We start from the raw sequence: 22,372 nt of genomic DNA, 5'->3' as shown, positions 1-22,372 counted from the left end.
TATATATATATATATATATATATATATATATTTTTTTTTTTTTTTTTTTTTTTTTCTTTTTTTTTAAGACGGTGTTTTGTTCTTGTTACCCAGGCTGGAGTGCAGTGGCACGATCTCGGCTCACCACAACCTCCACCTCCTGGGTTCAGGCAATTCTCCTGCCTCAGCCTCCTGAGTAGCTGGGCTTACAGGCACACGCCACCATGCCCAGCTAATTTTTTTTATTTTTAGTAGAGACGGGGTTTCACCATGTTGACCAGGATGGTCTCGATCTCTTGACCTCGCGATCCACCCGCCTCGGCCTCCCAAAGTCCTGGGATTACAGGCTTGAGCCACCGCACCCGGCCCTAATCTTTAAATATTAATAAAACAAAATGAGGTGATAGTTACACTAAATATACTGTCTTTTGGAGAAAGCTTCCCTTGAGGTATAGATTTTAAATCTCATAGTAATGTTAGTCTATAATGGCTATATTGAACTTTTAGCCATTTCAAGTATTAGATGAGAAAGTTAAGGAAATTTAGAATAATGTACAAAATATTATGGTTGATAAATGTGTAAATGAAAGGCCATGAATATTCCTTCCTTATCACTGCCACTACCATTACTAAAGCAAACTTATACACTAAAGAAAAAGGTTTCACAGTGGAAATGTTTTGGTATATGTATTTTTGCATCTTGAAGCCATTTCCATAAATTTTTTAAATATAAGAAAAAACTAATATTCTTGCTTTTTATTTTTTAAATACAGGCATTAAGTTCAGAATTAGCCCAAGCCAGAGATGAAACCAAGAAAACACAAAATGATGTTCTTCATGCTGAGAATGTTAAAGCAGGCCGTGATAAGTACAAGACTCTGCGACAGATTCGGCAAGGCAATACAAAACAGCGTATCGATGAGTTTGAAGCAATGTGAGAGCTGTTATTTTGCATATATGTTCTTCATAAGCTGAACCACCAACAGAGAAAAGCAGGCCTTTGCAGATATGATGGAATGCATCCCACCTTGCCAAAGCATTTATACCAGTTTGACTGTGGTAGCTAAAAGATAAATTTAAGGGGAGCTCTTCAGCATTAAGGCAGTATGATACCATGCTTGGTTTTTTTTTTTTCTTTTGGTCCAGGGAATGGAGAATTGTGTCCCATTGCCTCTTTTCACCTTTTTCTTTTTCTTTTTTTTTTTCTGTTGAAGACTAACACTAATTATCATGTCTGACAAATGTGTATGTGTGATTTCAGTTCTATGTACATTTTAAAGGATAATGGTGAACATTTTAATGGGTTTTCCTTGCCCCTTCCATATTTAACCTATATATATTTCCACATTCTCTCTCAGTCACATTTTCTCAGTGTGCCCTTCTCTTATCTGCCATGCCCATTGTCATAATTCCACCATCATACAGATCCAGCAGTGTTTAAGATGATGGTAGGTAGCACAGTGGACAGTCTTTGATCATTATGTAGAATATGGCTATGAATCATGAAAGAGATTAGAACATTTGATAATGTATGTACAGCTGGTGGTTAGTTTTTTTATCCAAATTTAATTACCTTATTGGATATTTGATATTTGGTTATTTAATCACAGTCATCTTTAACAGCTACGTTGATTGGTGTTTTGTCTCCTATAATCCTTTGATGGCTTTTTTGCCTAGCATTTCACAGAGGTTTAGACAGCAATAGTAGTTTCCTAGGAGAGTTTATTGAAGAAACAGCCTCTGCAAGATTTTAAAAGTTTTATTCTTTTATAGACTGATTTAGGAAAACAGATGATTAATAAAAGAAAATATACATTTGTTGGTAAGTGATTTTAATTATTTTTTTAAAACCTGGACCTTTCTGGAAGGGCAGCATATAAAAACATCAGTCCTGAGGAGGGGACAACAATACTACCTCACTACTACACCTGCGATGACTGACTGTTCAAACACAATGGTGTGTGTAAGCTCTATGTTTTATAATTCATAACGATAGCCTCAATCATCAAGAAGTACTTTTGGAATTTCATTTTCCCTCAATATCTTAAAGTGCTAAATTTTTAACTGCCTTTTTATTAAGTCAGACGGTGGGATTCTGATTTCTATTAAAACTGTAAGCTCCTCACTGGTATACTATCATCCTGGAGGGGTGTAGTATGGCTGAGGAAGAGTAAGAGGAAGAGAGAGGTAGGGGTGTGTGTGTGTGTGTGTGTGTGTGTGTGTGTGTGTGTGTGTTGCTAACCTTGTAGCGACCGTGTGTGTGTTGCTAACCTTGTAGCGACTCTGTGTGTGTGTGTGTTTGTGTGTGTGTGCGTGCACGCATGTGTTGCTAACCTTGTAGCATATGACCTTGTAGCATATGAAGAATGTCCGCACCTTGATACAATAAGTTGCATAATCAGTGTATTTGGTTTCTAGATCACTGTGCTTTTTTTTTTTCCAGTCTCTAAAAAATACTTAAATTTGGTTTGTTAATTTTATTTTAGAAATTATAATTTTTGTTTATATTAATTTTAATTCTATCTTACTGAAATCTTTCCAGTTAGAAGGAGGTTCTAATATTCACATGTTCTGATGCTTTGTTTATTGTACAACAGCTAAATTTGGAGATACATAAAGCCTTGTTTTCTCTGTGTGGTTCAGCTACTTTCCATTTGGTATTACACACTCAAATTTACATTTATCAAAATTGCCATTTTATTAAACATTTTCACGCACAGTAGATTCAGGTTGTGTCTGAAAATATCTCGTGCTTTTTTGATTTTACTGAATTTAAAAGGATTAATCTGGGCAGACATTATGAAGAAGAAAGGTTGCGTTTAATATATTTTTTGAACTTTGTAGGACAAAACATAGCTGGTTAACCTTGAAATGACTGTTGTACCATGGTTGTGCACATGCTTCAGAATCATATGGAAGAGAATATTCCTACTTGCAGTACATTAAATGAATGAATGGTGGACTCTACTATTCATGTTTTGAAACATAAATGTTCATTTTAAAGCAATTGCCGTAGTAGATAAAAACCTGAACTTTCATTGGATTTTTGTTAATTTTCCTCATTTTGGATTATGTGCACTACCATAGCTATATCAGTTTGATACAGTATTGAAAAATTATCAGTTATATTTTGCCGTTTATGATCTATTTTTAGATTAGGATTAAAATGGATTTAATCCATTTTTAAGGCTGTGTGAATTTTTAAAAACTATTTGCAACATGGATTTTCATAGAGATTAAACCAATTAAACTTATCATTAGCAGTCTTGAGCACACGTTCATATAGTCAATGTAAAAATACACTAATGAGTATTTGGTAAATCTCAGTAGGCTTTTACCATTAGCATAATTTTGTGTTGTACAATTAAGTTACAGTTACATCTCTAATTTTGGATAATATTCATTGGTTAACAATAAAGTGACAAAAGCTCATGCCTTCAAGGTCCACTGTTGTTATTTTAACATGGATTTCTTTATATTTCTTGAAAATTAAAATCTCTATCAGAGCTATTAATCACCACATCTTAAAAGTAAGAAATAGGATATAATTTTAAATCCTCATGTATCTACTCTTTCCCCCAAATGATACCTCTTTGGTATAGAAGTAATAGTGATTAATTCTGTGGAAAAGCTAAATTATTAAATTAAATTGACTTTCTTGACAACAAAACGTAATTTCGGGTTTCCAATAATTGCCTTTATTGCATAGTGGTTACCTTCTGTTTCCTGAGAAAGATATACTTCTTGTCATTGATCTCACTATTAAAATTCCAACATTATTTAAAGAACGATATGCTAATAAGTACATTTATTTAAGTACATGTTCTTATTTTAAAGCTCTATTACAGAGCAGTTACTCATATCTAGAAATTGATCACCTTTTTAAAGTCTTACTAATTTTTAACTTACTCTTAACTGATAAATCTATAAAAATAGTAAAAGCTAGATTTTTTTTTTGTTTATAGTAATATCAACTGTCACTTTATTTTTTTCTTTTCTCAAGGACACATAGTGATTACTCTGATCCTATCAGAAAATGGAGTTTTAAATAATACTTTGCTTTGTATCTAATTGGTGTTTTTAAGAACTGGAATGACCACTTACAAAGTTATGTTAGATTTTATTGGAAGTCACTCCTCATTGGAAAAGTGTTTCAATATTAGTGTTGTGGTTTTTTAAAAAAATTCCCACTGTATTCTGTCCCAATATTGATCACCTTGTTGGTTGTTAATGTTTTTAGAAATGAAGATTTTTTTAAAAAAAATTCACAAGCATCCCATTTTACATATGCACAATAAAAACAATTAGTCTTAAAAAGTTAACGGCCGGGTGTGGTGGCTCACCCCTGTAATCCCAGCACTTTAGGAGGCTGAGGCAGGTGGATCACACCGGAAGTTGGGAGTTCAAGACCAACCTGACCGATGTGGAGAAACCCTGTCTCTACTAAAAATACAAAATGTGGTGGGTGTGGTGGCACATGCCTGTAATCCCAGCTACTCAGGAGGCTGAGGCAGGAGAATTGCTTGAACTCGGGAGGTGGAGGTTGCAGTGAGCCGAGGTCATGCCATTGCACTCCAGCCTGGGCAACAAGAGTGAGACTCCATCTCTCTCTCTCTCTCTCTCTCACACACACACACACACACACACACACACACACACAGTTAAAGCTTGAAACTCAAGTCTAAGGGATTATTAACTTTACCATTTACACTTGCATTTTTTTTTAACATATAAAATATTCTAATGCGGTCTGTCTCATGGAATGACAGTATTCTAGCTCATAAAAAAGCTCTTTGGATTCTGCAAATGTTTTTGATAACTTTATGAAATGTTCAGGCAGTCTGACTCCCCACAGTCTACACTGCTAAGTAGGAAAAACTCGCTCACAATCATCTTCCATATGTTAGCGCTTACCACATTCTTTTTATTTTTTTAAAGAGAAGAGGTTTTTCCATGTTGGTCAGGCTGGTCTCAAACTCCTCACCTCAGGTGATCCACCCACCTCGGCCTCCCAAAGTGCTGGGATTACAGGCATAAGCCATCTAGCCCAGCCGCTTACCACATTCTTATCCTTAGCTTTTCCAATTAAATAATTTAACTTCCAATTTTTCCTTAGTAGACCTACCTCTTACTGTGTACATCTATCAAGATGTAAGAACTACCATTTTCCCTGTGGAAAAATAGTGACTGTGTGGTTCAGCTACTTTCCATTTGGGTAATAGACACTCAGATTTACATTTATCTGTTAAAATTGCCATTTATGTCAATACTTTGACATCCCTTAACCTCTGTGGTACGAGTTTTCTGATTTGGGCTTATATAGACTAATTTAGGAGTTGAAGTATTTCCTACACAATTTTTACATTAAAGATCTTGACTAAGGTGATTATTACCCTATGACACATCCTTTGCATTCAGGTTTATGTTCTGGCTCTGGAGATCCCTAGCTACTTAATGGTTCCAGGTTCTTATTTAATGGTCTTCATTTAGCCAATACATTTTTAATAAGTGCTAGCTATATTCAAGGACTTAGAAGCAAGGTTAGGATGATTGCGACCCTTTGTTTTGGCCTATATAGAGAACTTCGAATATTTATTTATGTTAGCTCTTAGATCATTTGCATTTATCTATTACAGTATCATTTAAAATGGCAGTGCTGTATTGTTGATTCATGCTATTTGTATGCCCAGATTCCTCCATGTTTATAGCTAGCTAGTTGCTTCTATCAATGTGACTTATTATTTTTACCACCCTATTCTAATTGTTCTTCACTTTTCTTTAATCATCATTTTAAATATTTGGATTCATTTTTATATTTATGCATACCATTTAGTTTGCTCCTAAAAATAGTGATACTGGTTTTAGTTTTTTACTTACTAAATCAGTATAGCCAAATATCCATCTTCCTAGTGGTAATATGTGATCAGAATTTCTGAGATTATTTATATGACTAATTTTGGAAAAGTTTCTTTTTATAAAACATGGATTTATTATATGAAATTCTTCTTGCACTGTGTTACAATGTATGCTGTGATATTCCTTTTATTTTTATTTTTTCAACTTAAATGTAATGTTTTATATTGTTTTAGACCTAGGTATCATGTGTTTTTTAGAATCATAAGGCAATATCTCCTTCCTCCCTTTCCTTTATATATATTGAAAAGTCTATGAAATTCAAATCTAGCATTTTAATTCTATATGCTGTCATTCCATTTATGTAATTATTTACTTCTAAGTTTTAGCTGTTTTCATCAAAACAGTTTTGAGATAAAGGAAACTTATACAATAAAAGGAAGATCAGTCAGCAGGAAAATTAGTAACTGACGGAATATGAATGAATGCTCAGTATACATTTCTCAGGTATGCTTGTTTTCTGATAAATTACTTAATTTTAATTTCATAGGCCAAAGTTTAAACACCAGTTAATAAAGATACTCCAAAAGAGAAAGTCTCTAATTTTAAAAGTTTTTCTAACCTAGGAAGACTCATTTTAGACCCAACTGACAAACCAGTCAAATACGAGTAATTGTTAATATCTGTACTAAATATTGAGAAGATGAATAAAGAGTTTTCAGTTAAATCTTTTTTTTTTAATCGTGGTAAAATATACATGAAATTTATTATTTTAAACATTTTCAAGTGTATAATTCATTATGCCATTAACTACATTCACATTGTTGTGTAACTGTCACCACCATCCGTTTTCATCTTCCCAGACTGAAGCCTGTACTTATTAAATGATAATTCTCCATTCTTCCCTCCTCCCCAGTCCCTGGTGACCACTGTTCTTTCTGTCTCTATAAATTTGATGTTTCTAAGTACCTCATAAAAGTGAACTCATACAATATTTGTCCTTTTGTGTCTGGTTTATTTCACTTAGCATAATGTTTTCAGGGTTCATTTGTGTTATATGTATCAGAGTTTTATTCCTCTTTAAGGCTAAAAAATATTCCATCGTATGCATATATCATTTTATTTCTTCATTTATCTGTTGTTGATGGGACACTTGAATTGCTGCTATCATTTGACTACTGTGAATATTGCTGCTTTGAACATTTGTATACAAAATATCTTAGATTCCCTGCTTTCACTTCTTTGGGGTTCATACCCCAGAAATGGAATTGTTTGATCATATGGTAATTCTGTGTTTAATTTTTATTTTGTTTTGTTTTGAGAAGGAGTTTCGCTCTTGTTGCCCAGGCTGGAATGCAATGGCGCGATCGGCTCACTGCAGCCTCTTCCTCCTGAGCTCAAGTGTTTTTTCTGCATCAGCCTGGAGCAGCTGAGATGACAGGCATGCATACCACATCCGGCTAATACTGTATTTTTTCCTTTTTTTTTTTTAGTAGAGGTGGGGTTTCTCCATGTTGGTCAGGCTGGTCTCTAACTCTCGACCTCAGGTGATCTGCCCGCTTTGGCCTCCCAAAGTGCCAGGATTACAGACATAAGTCACCATGCCTAGCCCTGTGTAATTTTTTTGAGGAACTGTCATGATATTTTCCACGGAAGCAGCAGCAGCATTTTACATTCCTGTAACAGTGCCCAAGGTTCTAATTTTTCCACATCCTCACTAACGATTGTGATTGTATGGGTTTTTTTGTTGGTTTGCTTGCTTGCATGCTTCATTTTGATAATAGCCATTCTAATGGTGAAGGAGTACTTCATTGTGGTTTTGACTTGCATTTTTCTTTGATACATTTCTCAAATCATAAGAAGTTGGAAGTCTTTTCATATGCCGATTGGCCATTTATATATCTTCTTTGGAGAAATGTCTATTCAAGTTTTGCCCATTTTAAAAATTGTTTAATTTTCTGTTGTAGGAATTCTTTATATATGGGATTTAAAATATCTATTAGGATTTGGAATATTAATTCCTTTTCAGATATAAGAGTTCCAATTTTTTTCCCATTGTGAACTGTCTTCACCCTTGATATAGTGTAGTTTTCCTTGATGCACAAAAGTTTTTAATTTTGATGAAGTCCAATTTTTTGTTGTTACCTGTGCTTTTGGTTGTTTGTGTTTTTTGAAGAGGAAAAATAGTTTTAAGTGAAGAAGGTGTTACAAAAAGGCAAAGCAGAAGAGAGACTATGTATAGTGGTTAGTCTCTAGACTGTAGAAATGAAAGTAAATAGGTAGAAAATGTGTCAGTGTGCACTGACTGTAGGATGATAAAGCTTGAGTGGGTTGCACCCAGGAATTTATGGAGCCTTGAATCCTACGTTTAGGTGGTTTACTTTGATTTGAAGACAACTGGTAGCTTCGAGAAGACAAAGCTACAGGAGGGAACAATAACTAAACCTTGTTTGAAAAAGAAAACTCGGTGCCATGTAAGGTATACTAGAAAGTGCAGAGGAGACAGCGTAATAGAAGAGCTATGTCTACTATAATTAGCCTAAGAAAGGCCGTGGCCATGGGAATGAATTTAAAGGAAATTCTGATAATTTAAAGGAAATCTCTAAGTGAAACTTGCTCTCATGTTTGCTATATTTTTCTTGTTTGTAGTAATGTATTTTCTTCTGCACTTGATCTTAGCCAAAAGGCCGAGAAGCGGTATTTTCTTCTGAACTTATTTTCTTTTTCTTTTTTCTTTTTTTTTTTTTTTTGAGGCGGACTTTCACTCTTGTTACCCAGGCTGGAGTGCAATGGTGCGATCTCGGCTCACCGTAACCTCCGCCTCACCGCAACCTCCGCCTCCTGGGTTCAGGCAATTCTCCTGCCTCAGCCTCCCGAGTAGCTGGGACTACAGGCACGTGCCACCATGCCCAGCTAATTTTTTTTTTTTGTATTTTTAGTAGAAACCGGGGTTTCACCATGTTGACCAGGATGGTCTCGATCTCTTGACCTCGTGATTCACCCGCCTCGGCCTCCCAAAGTGCTGGGATTACAGGCTTGAGCCACCGCGCCCGGCTCAGATTGTCCTTTTTTTTTTTTTTTTTTTTTTTTTGAGACAGAGTTTCGCTCTTGTTACCCAGGCTGGAGTGCAATGGCGCGATCTCGGCTCACCGCAACCTCCGCCTCCTGGGTTCAGGCAATTCTCCTGCCTCAGCCTCCTGAGTAGCTGGAATTATAGGCACGCACCACCATGCCCAGCTAATTTTTTGTATTTTTAGTAGAGACGGGGTTTCACCATGTTGACCAGGTTGGTCTCAATCTCTCGACCTCGTGATCCACCCGCCTCGGCCTCCCAAAGTGCTGGGATTACAGGCTTGAGCCACCGCGCCCGGCTCAGATTGTCCTTTTTTTTTTTTTTTTTTTTTTGAGACGGAATTTCGCTCTTGTTATGCAGGCTGGAGTGCAATGGCGCGATCTCGGCTCACCGCAACCTCCGCCTCCTGGGGTCAGGCAATTCTCCTGCCTCAGCCTCCTGAGTAGCTGGAATTACAGGCACGTACCACCATGCCCAGCTAATTTTTTGCACTTTTAGTAGGGACGGGGTTTCACCATGTTGACCAGGATGGTCTCGATCTCTCGACCTCGTGATCCACCCGCCTCGGCCAGATTGTCCTTTTTAAAGGATTTCTCTGGATTCAGATTATGGACACTTCCATTCTAGATGCATTATCATCACAAAAATCTATGGCTAACTGGGGCTTAATATTTGTGTGTTTTTGAATTATTAATACTGGTTTATAGTTGACAACTATTACTTCAGAGTAATGATTATAACAATAGTTCTATCAAACTTCTTTTTGCTCTCCGATGACCATCATAATCTACTGGGTTTTAGAAGAAATTTGAAGGGTTTTTTTTGTTTTGTTTTGTTTTTTTAACATCTTGGGGTTAGAAAAATGATTCTTTCAGCTCATTATGTAAGGATTCTGTTCTCCAAAACACAACTCAAAGAAGATTATCTCAGAACATACATGCACAATTATTTCCTGGCTGTGACAAGTCTTAAGAACTCACTTTGGAAATTTCTATAGATTTTTTAAAAGTTGAAAGTCATACCTGATTATGCTCATCAATTTAGCTTTTGCTAGAGATATGATTTGATTCATCTGCTTATACCCAAATCACATCTTAGATTTTTTTTTCCTTCTTATGTTTCCCTCAGACAGTTCCTAATACAATCTAATTCTCAATTTGTAGTCCATAAAGCTTTGTGAATATAGGTAGATAAATTTTTTTTTTTTTTTTTTTTGAGACGGAGTTTCGCTCTTGTTACCCAGGCTGGAGTGCAATGGCGCGATCTCGGCTCACCGCAACCTCCGCCTCCTGGGCTCAGACAATTCTCCTGCCTCAGCCTCCTGAGTAGCTGGGATTACAGGCATGCGCCACCACGCCCAGCTAGTTTTTTTGTATTTTTAGTAGAGATGGGGTTTCACCATGTTGACCAGGATGGTCTCGATCTCTCGACCTCGTGATCCACCCGCCTCGGCCTCCCAAAGTGCTGGGTTTACAGGCTTGAGCCACCGCGCCCAGCCGGTAGATAAAATATTTTGATAGAATCTAACTTATAAGTAGTTGGTTTCTCCTCAGTAACTTTGTTTTTTTGAGACAGAGTCTTGCTCTGTCGCCCCGACTGGAGTGCGGTGGTACGATCTTAGCACACTGCAGCTTCTATCTCTTGGGTTCAAGCGATTCTCCTGCCTCAGCCTTATGAGTAGCTGAGGCTAAAGGTATGTGCCATCACCTCTGGCTAATTTTTCTAATTTTAATAGAGACAGGGTTTCACCATGTTGGCCAGGCTGGTCTCGATCTCCTGACCTCAAGTGATTGGCCCGCCTTGGCATCCCAAAGTGCTGGGATTACAGGTGCCATGCACAGCCCCAAATTGGTGTTTTTTAGATGCATTTTCTGTTGAAGAAAGTGAAATCTTTCATTGTATGTAAAAGTAAATTAATAGTTTACTTTCTAATTTCGTTAATATTTGCAAATGTACTTGGTAGTAGCTCACGTGGGTTTCTTAAAACCTTTAGATTAGTTAAACTGCCTATCGTTTTTCAAGAAATATTAACATCTTTTAAAAGATAGGTTGATAGGTGCGAAATAAATCCCTGTCATTTAGTGATTTGTATACATTCTTAAAATAACTGAGAAAATACTTCCATTTTGTAAAAGTTTTGTACCAGGCAACATAAAATGAGGAATTAGAACTCAGAGTCTAATCCTCTGGATATAGTTTAAGTACAAGGCCACATTGCATTCCAATATAACTGATGTTTTAAGGATATTTAAAATGAATTTGGGAGGCATAGACTGTATAAAAGGCTTTGTATGAAATGTATCCACTGGAAAAATAGGTTTGTATCTTACAGGAGGTTATTGGTATGTAAGTTTTTGGAATGTTCTCAAGCATTGGGAAGACTGCAAGTAAGTATGTCTTCTTGATAACTGGTGTGATGATACAGATAGGAAGATGTTCTCTGCCACCTCTTATTTTTTAACCATTATGCTTTAGCTGTTAAACATTAAGCACTGAAAGATTCTAACTGTAATACTACTGTGAAAGGAAAGCTGAAATAGGAGAAAAGAAGTCATGACTTTTAATCCCTTTTCCATAAAATAAGACATAGATATTTGCATTCAGAGTGATTCGTTCAGTGATTTGCAGTGATTGCTGTTTGTGCACTGTTGGAATTATGGGAGATAGATGAATAGATGAGACTTTGCGGCTGTGCTAAGAAAACCGTAGTTAGTCAGGGAGTTGAGGGTTTTTTTTGTTTTGTTTTTGAGATGGAGTTTTGCCCTTGTTACCCAGGCTGGAGTGCAATGGCACGGTCTCGGCTCACTGCAACTTCCGCCTCCTGGGTTCAGGCAATTCTCCTGCCTCAGCCTCCTGAGTAGCTGGGATTACAGGCATGCACCACCATGCCCAGCTAATTTTTTTTATTTTTAGTAGAGACGGGGTTTCGCCATGTTGACCAGGATGGTCTCGATCTCTTGACCTCATGATCCACCCTCCTCGGCCTCCCAAAGTGCTGGGATTACAGGCGTGAGCCACCATGCCTGGCCTTGGGAGTTGAGTTCTTGACTCAAATTGAGGTATAGAAAGTATGGTAGTGCCAGAAGAAAAACTGAGATAAAATGTGCAGGACATAGAGAAATGAGAGGCCAACTTAGTTCAATTTTAGGTCACTTTGATTCAGTGTTCATGTGGCATTTCTTGATGAAGTTAAGAGAATGTTCTTTGATTTTGGAGCTTAGGTTTTAGATCAAATATTGTTCTCATGCCTGTAAACTTTGATCTCTCTCTCTCTCTCTCTCTCTCTGTGTGTGTGTGTGTGTGTGTGTGTGTGTTTCGAGGGGGAAACAGGGTCTTGCTCTGATGCCCAGGCTGGAGTACAGTGGTCCAATCTTGGCTCACTGCAGCTTCCACCTCCTGGGTTCAAGTGATTCTCCTGCCTCAGCCTCCTGAGTAGCTGGGACTACAGGCATGTGCTGCCACACTCAGCTTATTTTTGTATTTTTAGTAAAAATGGGGTTTCACCATGTTGGCCAGGCTGGTCTCAAACTCCTGGGCTCAAGTGATCCACCCACTTTTGCCTCCCAAAGTGCTGGGATTACAGGTGTCAGCCACCACACCTGCCTCATCTTAGTGTTTAAATTATTTTTGGGGGGCCACAAATATTTTGGGGAGTACAACCTAGGATTTGTTTCAAAAGTGCTAATGATAGTTCATGTTAATCACATAGAATAAACATCAATCTTAGTAATTTGTGATTTCCCCTCCCCAGTCCTTTTCCCCAAGAGTCACAATAAATTCTTCATTTGTGTACTAGAGATTCAGAATGGCTTAGCCTATATGGTCACCATCTTGCTATTGCTCTTTTAGCCAGTCACTGCCACTGACGTCTGATTCGGATACCTGTCTCTGCATGGTTTTTCTAGGCATGCTTAGAAACCAGCAGGAGTCAAAGTACAGACTCTGTAGCCCGTGGTTACCCCCAGTCTAAGGGTGTAGTGATCCTTTACCACATTTTCCTGCTTTTTCAACCAATGTTTTGAAGCTGTTTAGATCCAGGTTTATCAGTTCACAGCACATTAGATACATAACCTGATGGGCATTAAGAGAATCTCTTGGGCCGGGCATGGTGGCTCATGCCTGTAATCCCAGCACTTTGGGGGGCTGAGGCAGGCAGATCACCTGAGGTCAGGAGTTCGAGACTAGCCTGGCCAAAATGGTGAAACTGTGTCTCTACTAAAAATATAAAAATTAGCCAAATGTGGTGGTGTGCATCTATAATCCCAGCTACTCAGGAGGCTGAGGCAGGCTGGGAGGCGGAGGTTGCAGTGAGCTGTGATTGTGCCACTGTATTCCAGCCTGGGTGACAAGAGCAAAACTCCATCTCCAAGAAAGAAAAAAAAAAAAGAATATTTGGGATAGCTGTGAGGCAGCATGATGTTGAGGTAATCGCATGGGTTTTGGATTTGCACGTCGGGTTTGAATCTTGGCCTGGCCGCTTCTGAGACTTTGGGATTCCACTCAGCCATTTGAGCCTGATTTGTCTCGTCTGGTAAATGGAGTAACACTATTAATCTTGTGAGCATTAATTGTAATGATAAACATGGAATACTTTGTTTACAGCTTTGGCATATTGGAAATGTTAATAGTAATTTCTGTCATTTTGGTTTTCATAATATTTTCATCTGTCAGTATTATGAATATTCATATTTTTAGGCAAGTCCTTTAGGTTCCATTTTTAATGTGTTTTGTTTACCTGTAAGGATTCTAGTTATAATTCTTAGAAGGTATCACTCCCCATGTTTGTTGAGTGTGTGCCAGGCCTATGCTCACCATGTACATAAAGACATGGTCCTAAGCAGTAAATAGTGTATGGGTTTCTCCCAGTACACAAAATAAATCATGTATATGTGTTTGTGTATTACCAATAAGTGAGGTTCCCTCCTCAACCTCTTAATACTGTAGTGTGCCAAGTCTCAGTCCTGCTGTCTACAGTTGGATCTCTCCATGACCTTATCCAGTGTCATTGCTTTATATAAGCAATTGCTTTTTAAATTTAAGCAATTGCTGTATTTCCTGTAGGCAGAAAACGTAAATCTCTAACCAGATTCTCCCCTGAACTTCAGATGTGTGTATATATGTGTGTGTGTATATATATATATATACACACATCTGTGTGTGTATAGATATATATACATAAATACACACACGCTCTGCATGACATTTCCAGTTTGATATCTGATGAGCATCTCAAACTTACCATGTTAAACTGAAGATCTTTTTCCCTTAAACTTGCTCTGCCTCAGTCTTCCCCTTCTCAGTTGATAAACGACAAGTCCATTCTTCCAGCTAATTAGGCCAAAACTTTGACCGTATCTATGACTCTTCCTCATAATCTGCATCCAATCCACTCACAAATCTGCTGGCCCAGCATTCAAGATCTATAATGTATCCAGAATATGACCACTTCATACATTCTCCACAGCCATCGGTGTTCCACCTACAGGATTGCCTGGATTATTGCAAGAATCTTCCATTCTGTTTTCTTGATTTCCTCTTTGCCATTTCACAGTCTTTTACGATCTTACAACAGGTAAGTCAGATCATGTCACTTGTGCTCAAAATCCTTCAGATGTGTTCTGTCTCTGAGTAAATGCCATGTCCTTTTCAGCAGTCATTTGCAGCCTAATCTATTCTGGTCCCTGCCACAGCTCTTGGGCCTCCTCTACTGATTTTCCTCGCCTCTCATTAATTTGAAGTCACACTGGTTTCCTTGTTATTCTTTAAAGCAACCAGCCGGTCCAACTCTTCTTACTTAGCTTGGAAGAATTTTTCCCAGATATGATTCACTCCCTTGCCAACTCCAGGAATTGGCTTAAATGTCACCTCGGTGAGGCCGCCTTTTACAACCCTATTTAAAATTGTACCTTCCCCAGTATCTTGTACCCATTTCTTGCCTTTATTTTTTTTCTATAGCACTTACCATCTAGCATACTATATATTTACCTATTTGTATTGTTTGTCTCACCCTACTAGGATGTAAGCTCCATGAGGGCAGGAATTTTACCATTTTGTACACTGTATGTGCCCAGGGCCCAGAGCGGTGCCTGGAATGCCGCAGATGCATGCTATTTAATAAATGAATGGATAGACGAGCTCTGGGAGCTCAGAAGGAAGGCACCTGATCTTGCTGCAGAGCTCCAGGGAAGGCTTCCTGTAGGAGATGATCCGTAAGCCAAATCTTTCAGCACAAGTTACTCTTTTTTTTTGAGACGGAGTTTTGTTCTTGTTACCCAGGCTGGAGTGCAATGGCGTGATCTCGGCTCACCGCAACCTCCGCCTCCTGGGTTCAGGCAATTCTCCTGCCTCAGCCTCCTGAGTAGCTGGGATTACAGGCACGCACCACCATGCCCAGCTAATTTTTTGTATTTTTAGTAGAGACGGGGTTTCACCATGTTGACCAGGATGGTCTCGATCTCTAGACCTAATGATCCACCCGCCTTGGCCTCCCAAAGTGCTGGGATTACAGGCGTGAGCCACCGCGCCCGGCACAAGTTACTCTTAATTGAGGAGGCAAAGATAGGAAAGCTTTCTGGAAAGAAGGAACTGCATATGCAAATAACATCGTCACAAAAGTATGTGGGGTGTGCTGGGACTGCCCATTTGTATTGAAAACAAAGTCTGAAGCCAGGCGCGGTGGCTCACTCCTGTAATCCCAGCACTTTGAGAGGCAAAGCAGGTGGATCACGAGGTCAAGAGAGCAAGACCATCCTGGCCAACATGGTGAAACCCCATCTCTACTAAAAAATACAAAAATTAGCTGGGCGTGGTGGCATGCGCCTGTAGACCCAGCTGTTAGGGAGGCTGAGGCAGGAGAACTGCTTGAACCAGGAGGCGGACATTGCAGTGAGTGAGATTGCGCCACTGTACTCCAGCCTGGCGACAGAGCAAGACTGTCTCAAAAAAAAGAAAAAAAAAATTTGAGATTCAGAAGGTAGTGCTATGAAATATTAGAAAATCATGAAGGAGAGCAGGTTTGGGTGAGCCTGTGACATTTCTTTTTGGACAATTTGAGTTTGGAATGCTAATGGAACGTCAGATGAAGTTTCCCTAGGGTAAGGTGTAAGGAAAGAAACGGTGGGTTTGATATAGGACCTTGGAGATCGCTAGCATTGACGTACTGTCAGAGCAAGAGAGGACCACACAGACGTGTGGGACGGAAAGGTGACTGCATGTGATCACCAGTGCTGCATGGGGAAAAAAGGTCTATTATGAAATTTAAAATGTATATTGGTTTCGGCAACAAGAACGTCATTGAAAAGAGCAATTTCTTTGGAGTTAGAATAGTTGTCATTTAGCTTAACTGCATGTCTTCTGTTAAGTGTTTTCCCCAAATCTACAATAATTCTTATGCTCCAAGAATAACAAGAACAGGAAAATGCTATCTCCAACAGTGTCCTCTGTCAACTTTGTATGTCTAAATCTGACACTTGGGCATGAAGCCCACTCCATACCCCTGCCCAAGTCTGAGTTTATGTCTAGTAAAATGAAAATCTGTTCCCATATTTGCCATCTAGAGTAAATAGGCTCCACGAAGGACTTAAGTGATGTCATCCATTCAAATAATGTTATCCATTGATTAAACATTTATTAGATGCCTCAAGTTAGGCCCTGAGGATTCATAGATAATTTAATACATCATCATAAATCATTGAAAACATCATCTAGAGGAAGGAACAGAAGAGTTAAGAATTATGACGAGACAAGTAACGAGAAGCACTCAGAGCTAGGTAGTGACCAACCTCTTGCTAACATTAACAAGGTTATAGAGGTTATTGTAATTGTCAGCAGCTACCCTCAGGAACAAGTATCATCTCCTCCCTACCCCTTGCCTTTAGAGCTGAGGGCATATCTCAGTGGATGTTCAGTTCAGTGGTAGTCTTGATGCTAATTCACAGAGGAGTTTCAGAATCGATCACAGTTCAGGAGTAATTTCCAGGACTAGAATCAAAGGGTCTTAGTTATATGAGCAGAGGCTGAGGAGGTTTGGTAGCACTGCCTTGGGCTATTGGTTAGGAAAGTCTGTTTACAACTTGGACTGCTCTCCTTAGGGGAGATTAAGATGGACTTTGTGTATGGTCTGGAGATGCTACGGAACTTTTGGTGGGAGGAGTCCTTCCATTTATTCATCCAAATATGTTAGCACCTGACAGGCGCTGTGTACTAGTTGTTCAGAATAACATAGTAGCCATGTCCCTGCCCTAATGAGCTGACTTCCTCTAGGAAGACACAAACACTGGAAAGCAGAATAATTAACAGATGCAAATTGTATTACTAGGTTGAATCATATGCAGTTGCCGATATTTAGCCATCCCTGACCTATCAAAACAGCAATTTTATATCCATTTAAAACTATGAAAGAAACAAGGGACTGAGTTAGGAAAAGATGTCATCAAGCACAGGAGGTAAAAAAAAGTGTCTGAGGAGGTGGCATGTAAGTTACTACCTGATGGAAGAGAAGCCTAGCTCCTCTTGTTCCTGTTTAAATCAAGGTGGTAGATGCAAATGCCAGACAGATCAAGAAAGTGTACTCGGCTTGGTGGGGACTGTGTTCAATCAGGAGTCTCCTGCCCTGTCTGAAGAGGGAGGAAGAGGGAGAGGAACAGCTCTTCCCACATGGGGTAGGCCTGGCATTGCTATTGCTTGTGATCTTCCAAGATAAGCCAGAAAATGGCTTTTAGAGGAAAAGAATACAAAGATTTAAGTTGAGATATAATTTTTATCTGAAGTCTTTTAAATGGTACATGTCAGCTACTTCAATGCAATTGTTTACACCTGTAATCCCAGCAGTTTAGGAGGCTGAGGTGGGAGGATTGCTTGAGTCCAGGAGTTCAAGACCAGCCTGGGCAACATAGCAAGATCCCATCTCTACAAAAATAAAAAATAAAATTAGTGCCAGGTGTGGTGGCACACACTTGCAGTCCCAGCACTTTGGGAGGCTGAGGTGAGAGCATCACTTGAACCCAGGAGTGTGAGACCACCCTGGGTGACATAGTGAGACCGCCTCTCTACTTAAAAAAAAAATTAGCCAAGTGTGGTAGCGTACCCGTAGTCTCAGCTACTCAAGAGGCTGAGGTGGAAGGATCGCTTGAGCTCAGGAAGTTGAGGCTGAAGTGAGCCATGTTTGTAATACTGCACTCTAGCCTGGGCAATAGAGCGAGACCCTGTTAAAAAAAAAATTAGAAAAAGTTTTGCAAGCCAAACAAGATACACCTGCTTGCCAGAAGTAGCCCACTAGACACCAATTTACAGTCTTTGCTTTAAAATTCCAGGTAGAGAGAACAGCATATGCAGATACTCTGAGGCAAGAAAGAGCTTCACTTGTTCGTGGAAAAGACAGGAAGGTGATATATCCAGAGCCGATTGAGTCCAGAGGAGAGTGATGTGTGAGAGGAAGTTGAGGAAGAGCCAGATCACAGGTGCTTCCTAAACCATGATGAGAAGCCTGCAAGATCTAGGCCAATGTCCACTGAGCAGTTTGACACCAGAATCGAGCTAAGAAAAGGTAATTTCAAGAGAACTTTGAGGAACAAAGGTGCAGGGATGGAAGAGTAAGTGTTTGTACTCAGGGCTGCATCTGCCTGAGCAAGGGGCCCTTCTTCCTTATCCTCAGAAAGACATCATAAAGGCTGCAGGTGTCCTTGAAGGTATTCCACTTTACAGCTAAGTAACCTGCCCAGGGACAACCACTGTGGCAGACTCTGCATTTGGATTTTGGTTTTCTTAGAAGTGAAAGCCCTTATCTTTTTGGTTACAAAACATGGCCTTTCCAGTTTAAAGCCAACTGAGACATGTTTACTTGCTCTTTGAAGGATTATCTTGTCTGCATAACTCAAAATGAATGTATCAATTGATTTACAGGCCAAAGAAGAATGCTTTAAATCTTAAGTTCAATTTGAATACAGAAAGGTGGTGACCTGATCAAACCCACCAGACTGAAGACCAGCCTCTTTGAACCATTGCATGTGGGCTTGTAACTGCAGTCTCCCCAGTTTAGTGCTCTTGTTTTCAAGATGAGGTATATATAGCTTAAAGATTTAGAGTTGAAATATAGGATTTACACTTGTAGGGGAGAGAATACATTATTTTTTTAAATTATTATTAGTATTTTGAGACAGAGTTTCGCTCTTGTTGCCCAGGCTGGAGTGCAGTGGCGCAATCTCGGCTCACTGCAACCTCTGCCTCTTGGGTTCAAGTGATTCTCCTGCCTCAGCCTCCCAAGTAGCTGGGATTACAGACATGCACCACCACGCCCAACTAATTTTTGTATTTTCACTGGAGACAGGATTTCACCATGTTGGCCAGGCTGATCTTGAACTCGTGACCTCAGGTGATCTGCCCACCTCGGACTCCTAAAGTGCTGGAATTACAGGTGTGAGCCACCGTGCCCAGCTAATTCTTGTATTTTTATAGAAATGTGGTTTCATTGTGTTGGCCAGGCTGTTCTCGAACTCCTGGCCTCCACTGATCTGCCTGACTTGGCCTCCCAAAGTGTTAGGATTATAGGCATGAGCCACCACACCTGGCTATTCTTTTAAAATTAGTAACTGACGATTAAAGCCTAGAAATAAAAGAAGAGTCTGTGCTCAAGAAATATAAGAAATTTAGAGGAAAGCTGAAATTGGGGAAGTGAAGATGTATGTGGATAGAAGGCTTTTTAAGCCACCCAATAGGTGTTGAATTAAATATTTTAGGAACTCAGTAAGCAAGACTTCAGTGGTAGGAACTGAACTCAGTCTAGAGAAAATTCAAGAGGTTGAGGATCAAAGGGAGGAAGGCTCTTTCTTACCTGGTGAGTTTTAGCATGTGGGAGACAGCCAGAGAGGAAGGTGGCCACTGTGAGAGTTGAGAAATGAAGTCATCATGCAGCATTTGAGACAGGCTTATAGTTTGAGTTAACCTCCTGAGTAAATGCAGGAGGAGAATGCTACATTTGTTTTCAGGACAGAATGTTTCAGAACTGAGTAAGTATTTCATTGAAATGTATCAGTCAATTCTTTGTGCAATTCTTTGTTGTTTATTAGAATATTTGAAGAGAGAAAGCATAACTAAAATTATTTCTCAGATGTTCTATGTAAGTTATTTGAATGGCTTTGTAGATAAAAATAGATGTGGGCCGGGCATGGTGGCTCATGCCTGTAATCCCAGCATTTTGGGAGGGCGAGGCGGGAGGAGTGCCTGAGCCCAGGAGTTTGAGACCAGCCTGGGCAACATGGTGAGACCCCATCTGTATTTAAAACAAAAATCTGACTTAGCTTTCCTTATGATTCTTTAAACTATTAGATTTTTGCCTGTGTGTAATTAAAATGAAAATTGCGTTAACAGAAAATTATTATAATTATATTTTGCTTTTATACTAGTAGATTCTATCAAAGTAGAGCAAAGAGGGTAAATGATCTTTATGAAGAAGTCCAGATACTAAATATTTTGGACTTTGCAGGTCAGTTGCCTCTGTCCCAACCATGCAACTCTGCTGTTGTAGTTCACAAGCAGCTATAGGCATCTGTCAATGAATGAGCATGTCTGTGTTCCGATAAAATTTTATTTATGACACAACTCTGAATTTCCTATAATTCATGTGTCACAAAATATTATTATTATGGCGCGGGCGCGGTGGCTCAAGCCTGTAATCCCAGCACTTTGGGAGGCCGAGGTGGGTGGATCACGAGGTCAAGAGATCAAGACCATCCTGGTCAACATGGTGAAACCCCGTCTCTACTAAAGATACAAAAAATTAGCTGGACATGGTGGCGCGTGCCTGTAATCCCAGCTACTCAGGAGGCTGAGGCAGGAGAATTGCCTGAATCCAGGAGGCGGAGGTTGCGGTGAGCGGAGATCGCGCCATTGCACTCCAGCCTGGGTAACAAGAGCGAAACTCCATCTCCAAAAAAAAAAAAAATAAAATAAAAACTGAATCCCGCCAAGAGAAACTCCGTCTCAAAAAAAAAAATATATATATATATATATTCTTCTTATGATTTCTTTTTTTAAAAGGTGAAAAAACATTCTTAAATCACATTCTGTACAAAAGCAGATAGGGAGCTGAGTTGGTCCATGAGCCATAGTTTGCTAACTCCCGAGTTAAAGGTTTTTAAAAAGGAATGTTTTGCCGGGCACGGTGGTGCTGCCTGTAGTCCCAGCTACTTACGAGGCTGAGGTGGGAGGAAGGATCGCTTGAGCCCAGGAGTTCTGGACTGTAGTGCGCTATGCGATCAGCCAGCGCTAAGTTTGTCATCAATATGGTGACCTCCTGGAAGTGGGGGACCATCAGGTTGCCTAAGGAGGGGTGAACAAGCTCAGATTGGAAACGGAGCAGGTCAAAACTCCAGTAATGATCAGTAGTAGGATCGCGCCTATGAATAGTCACTGCACTCCAGCCTGGGCAACATAGCAAGACCCTGTCTCAAAAAAAAAAAAAAAAAAAGAATGTTCTTCCAAGGACCAGTGCTGTGGCTTTCTGTCTGGATGATTAGTAACATTTTGAGGTGACCGTAAGGAAATCTTATTTTGTTATAATGAAGGGATTTCTTACACATTTGAACAACTTTCGGTAGTTGTTCTCACAGTAGCTTGTATCAGAATCACCTGGAGGGCTTGTGAAAACAGATTGCAAGGCTCCCTCCCCAGGTTTCACATTCGGTAGATCTATGCAGCTGCTCAAGAATGTGCATTTACGGCTGGTTGCAGTGGCTCAGGCCTGTAATCCCAGCATTTTGAGAGGCCGAGGTGGGTGGATCACTTGAGGCCAGGAGTTTGAGACCACCCTGGCCAACATGGTGAAACCCTATTGCTACCAAACATACAAAAATTAGTTGGGTGTGTTGGTGCACACCCGTAATCCCAGCTACTAAGGAGACTGAGGCACAAGAATAGCTTGAACCCCAGGAGGCAGAGGTTGCAGTGAACCAAGATTGTGCCACTGTACTCCAGCCTGGGTGACAGAGCAAGACCATGTCACACACACACACACACACACACACATACACACAAAACAAACAATGCCTTTCTTAAAGGTGAGTCTGATGCTGCTGTCTCGGGACCACACTTTGAGAACTGCTGATTTAGAGAAATGAGAGCATACAATAGTATGGAAATAACACAGTTGCTTCTTTCAATCAATGTCCTTAGAGTAACTATTGACTTTTCTACATTGTTTGAGACCTTTGAAATTCGAATGGTTCAAAGACTAAAGATAACTGGAACCAAATTCATAACTTCCCCATCTATTGTAGTTTTTTTTCCTCCATTGCTTTCTGTTTTTAAACACTTGAAAATGAGAGACTGATTTATAACAATGTTAGAGAATGACATGCGTCAAGTAGAAATATAAATTAAGGAATATATATATTAGATAGTCATGTATCCGTTTGAAAGATAGCCTGTTGCCAGTAATTGGCATTGCATGTTCCTCCCCCATCACGTCATCCT

The 22,372-nt window shown here is 39.5% G+C and overlaps 1 protein-coding gene and 1 pseudogene across 3 annotated transcripts in view; one reads left to right on the top strand and one right to left on the bottom strand.

Moving 5' to 3' along the window:
* The window catches only part of RDX (radixin), a 106,085-nt gene that overhangs the window by 71,221 nt on the left and 12,492 nt on the right, over window positions 1-22,372 (top strand). For 2 of the 3 annotated variants that reach the window (XM_074400560.1, XM_074400561.1), the window contains exon 14: window positions 753-6,826. In XM_074400560.1, coding sequence (XP_074256661.1) covers window positions 753-917 — 165 coding nt within the window. In that variant the 3' untranslated portion in view covers window positions 918-6,826. Of the gene's footprint in view, window positions 1-752; window positions 6,827-22,372 lie in introns of those variants that run through there. The other variant, XM_039470946.2, reaches the window with a different exon arrangement.
* On the bottom strand, window positions 8,395-8,531 carry LOC120364884 (U2 spliceosomal RNA; annotated as a pseudogene).

The sequence above is a fragment of the Saimiri boliviensis genome, chromosome 6 (genome assembly GCF_048565385.1).
Source record: "Saimiri boliviensis isolate mSaiBol1 chromosome 6, mSaiBol1.pri, whole genome shotgun sequence".
NCBI classification, from domain to species: Eukaryota; Metazoa; Chordata; class Mammalia; order Primates; family Cebidae; genus Saimiri; species Saimiri boliviensis.
This window is presented reverse-complemented; position numbering and strand designations above follow the sequence as displayed.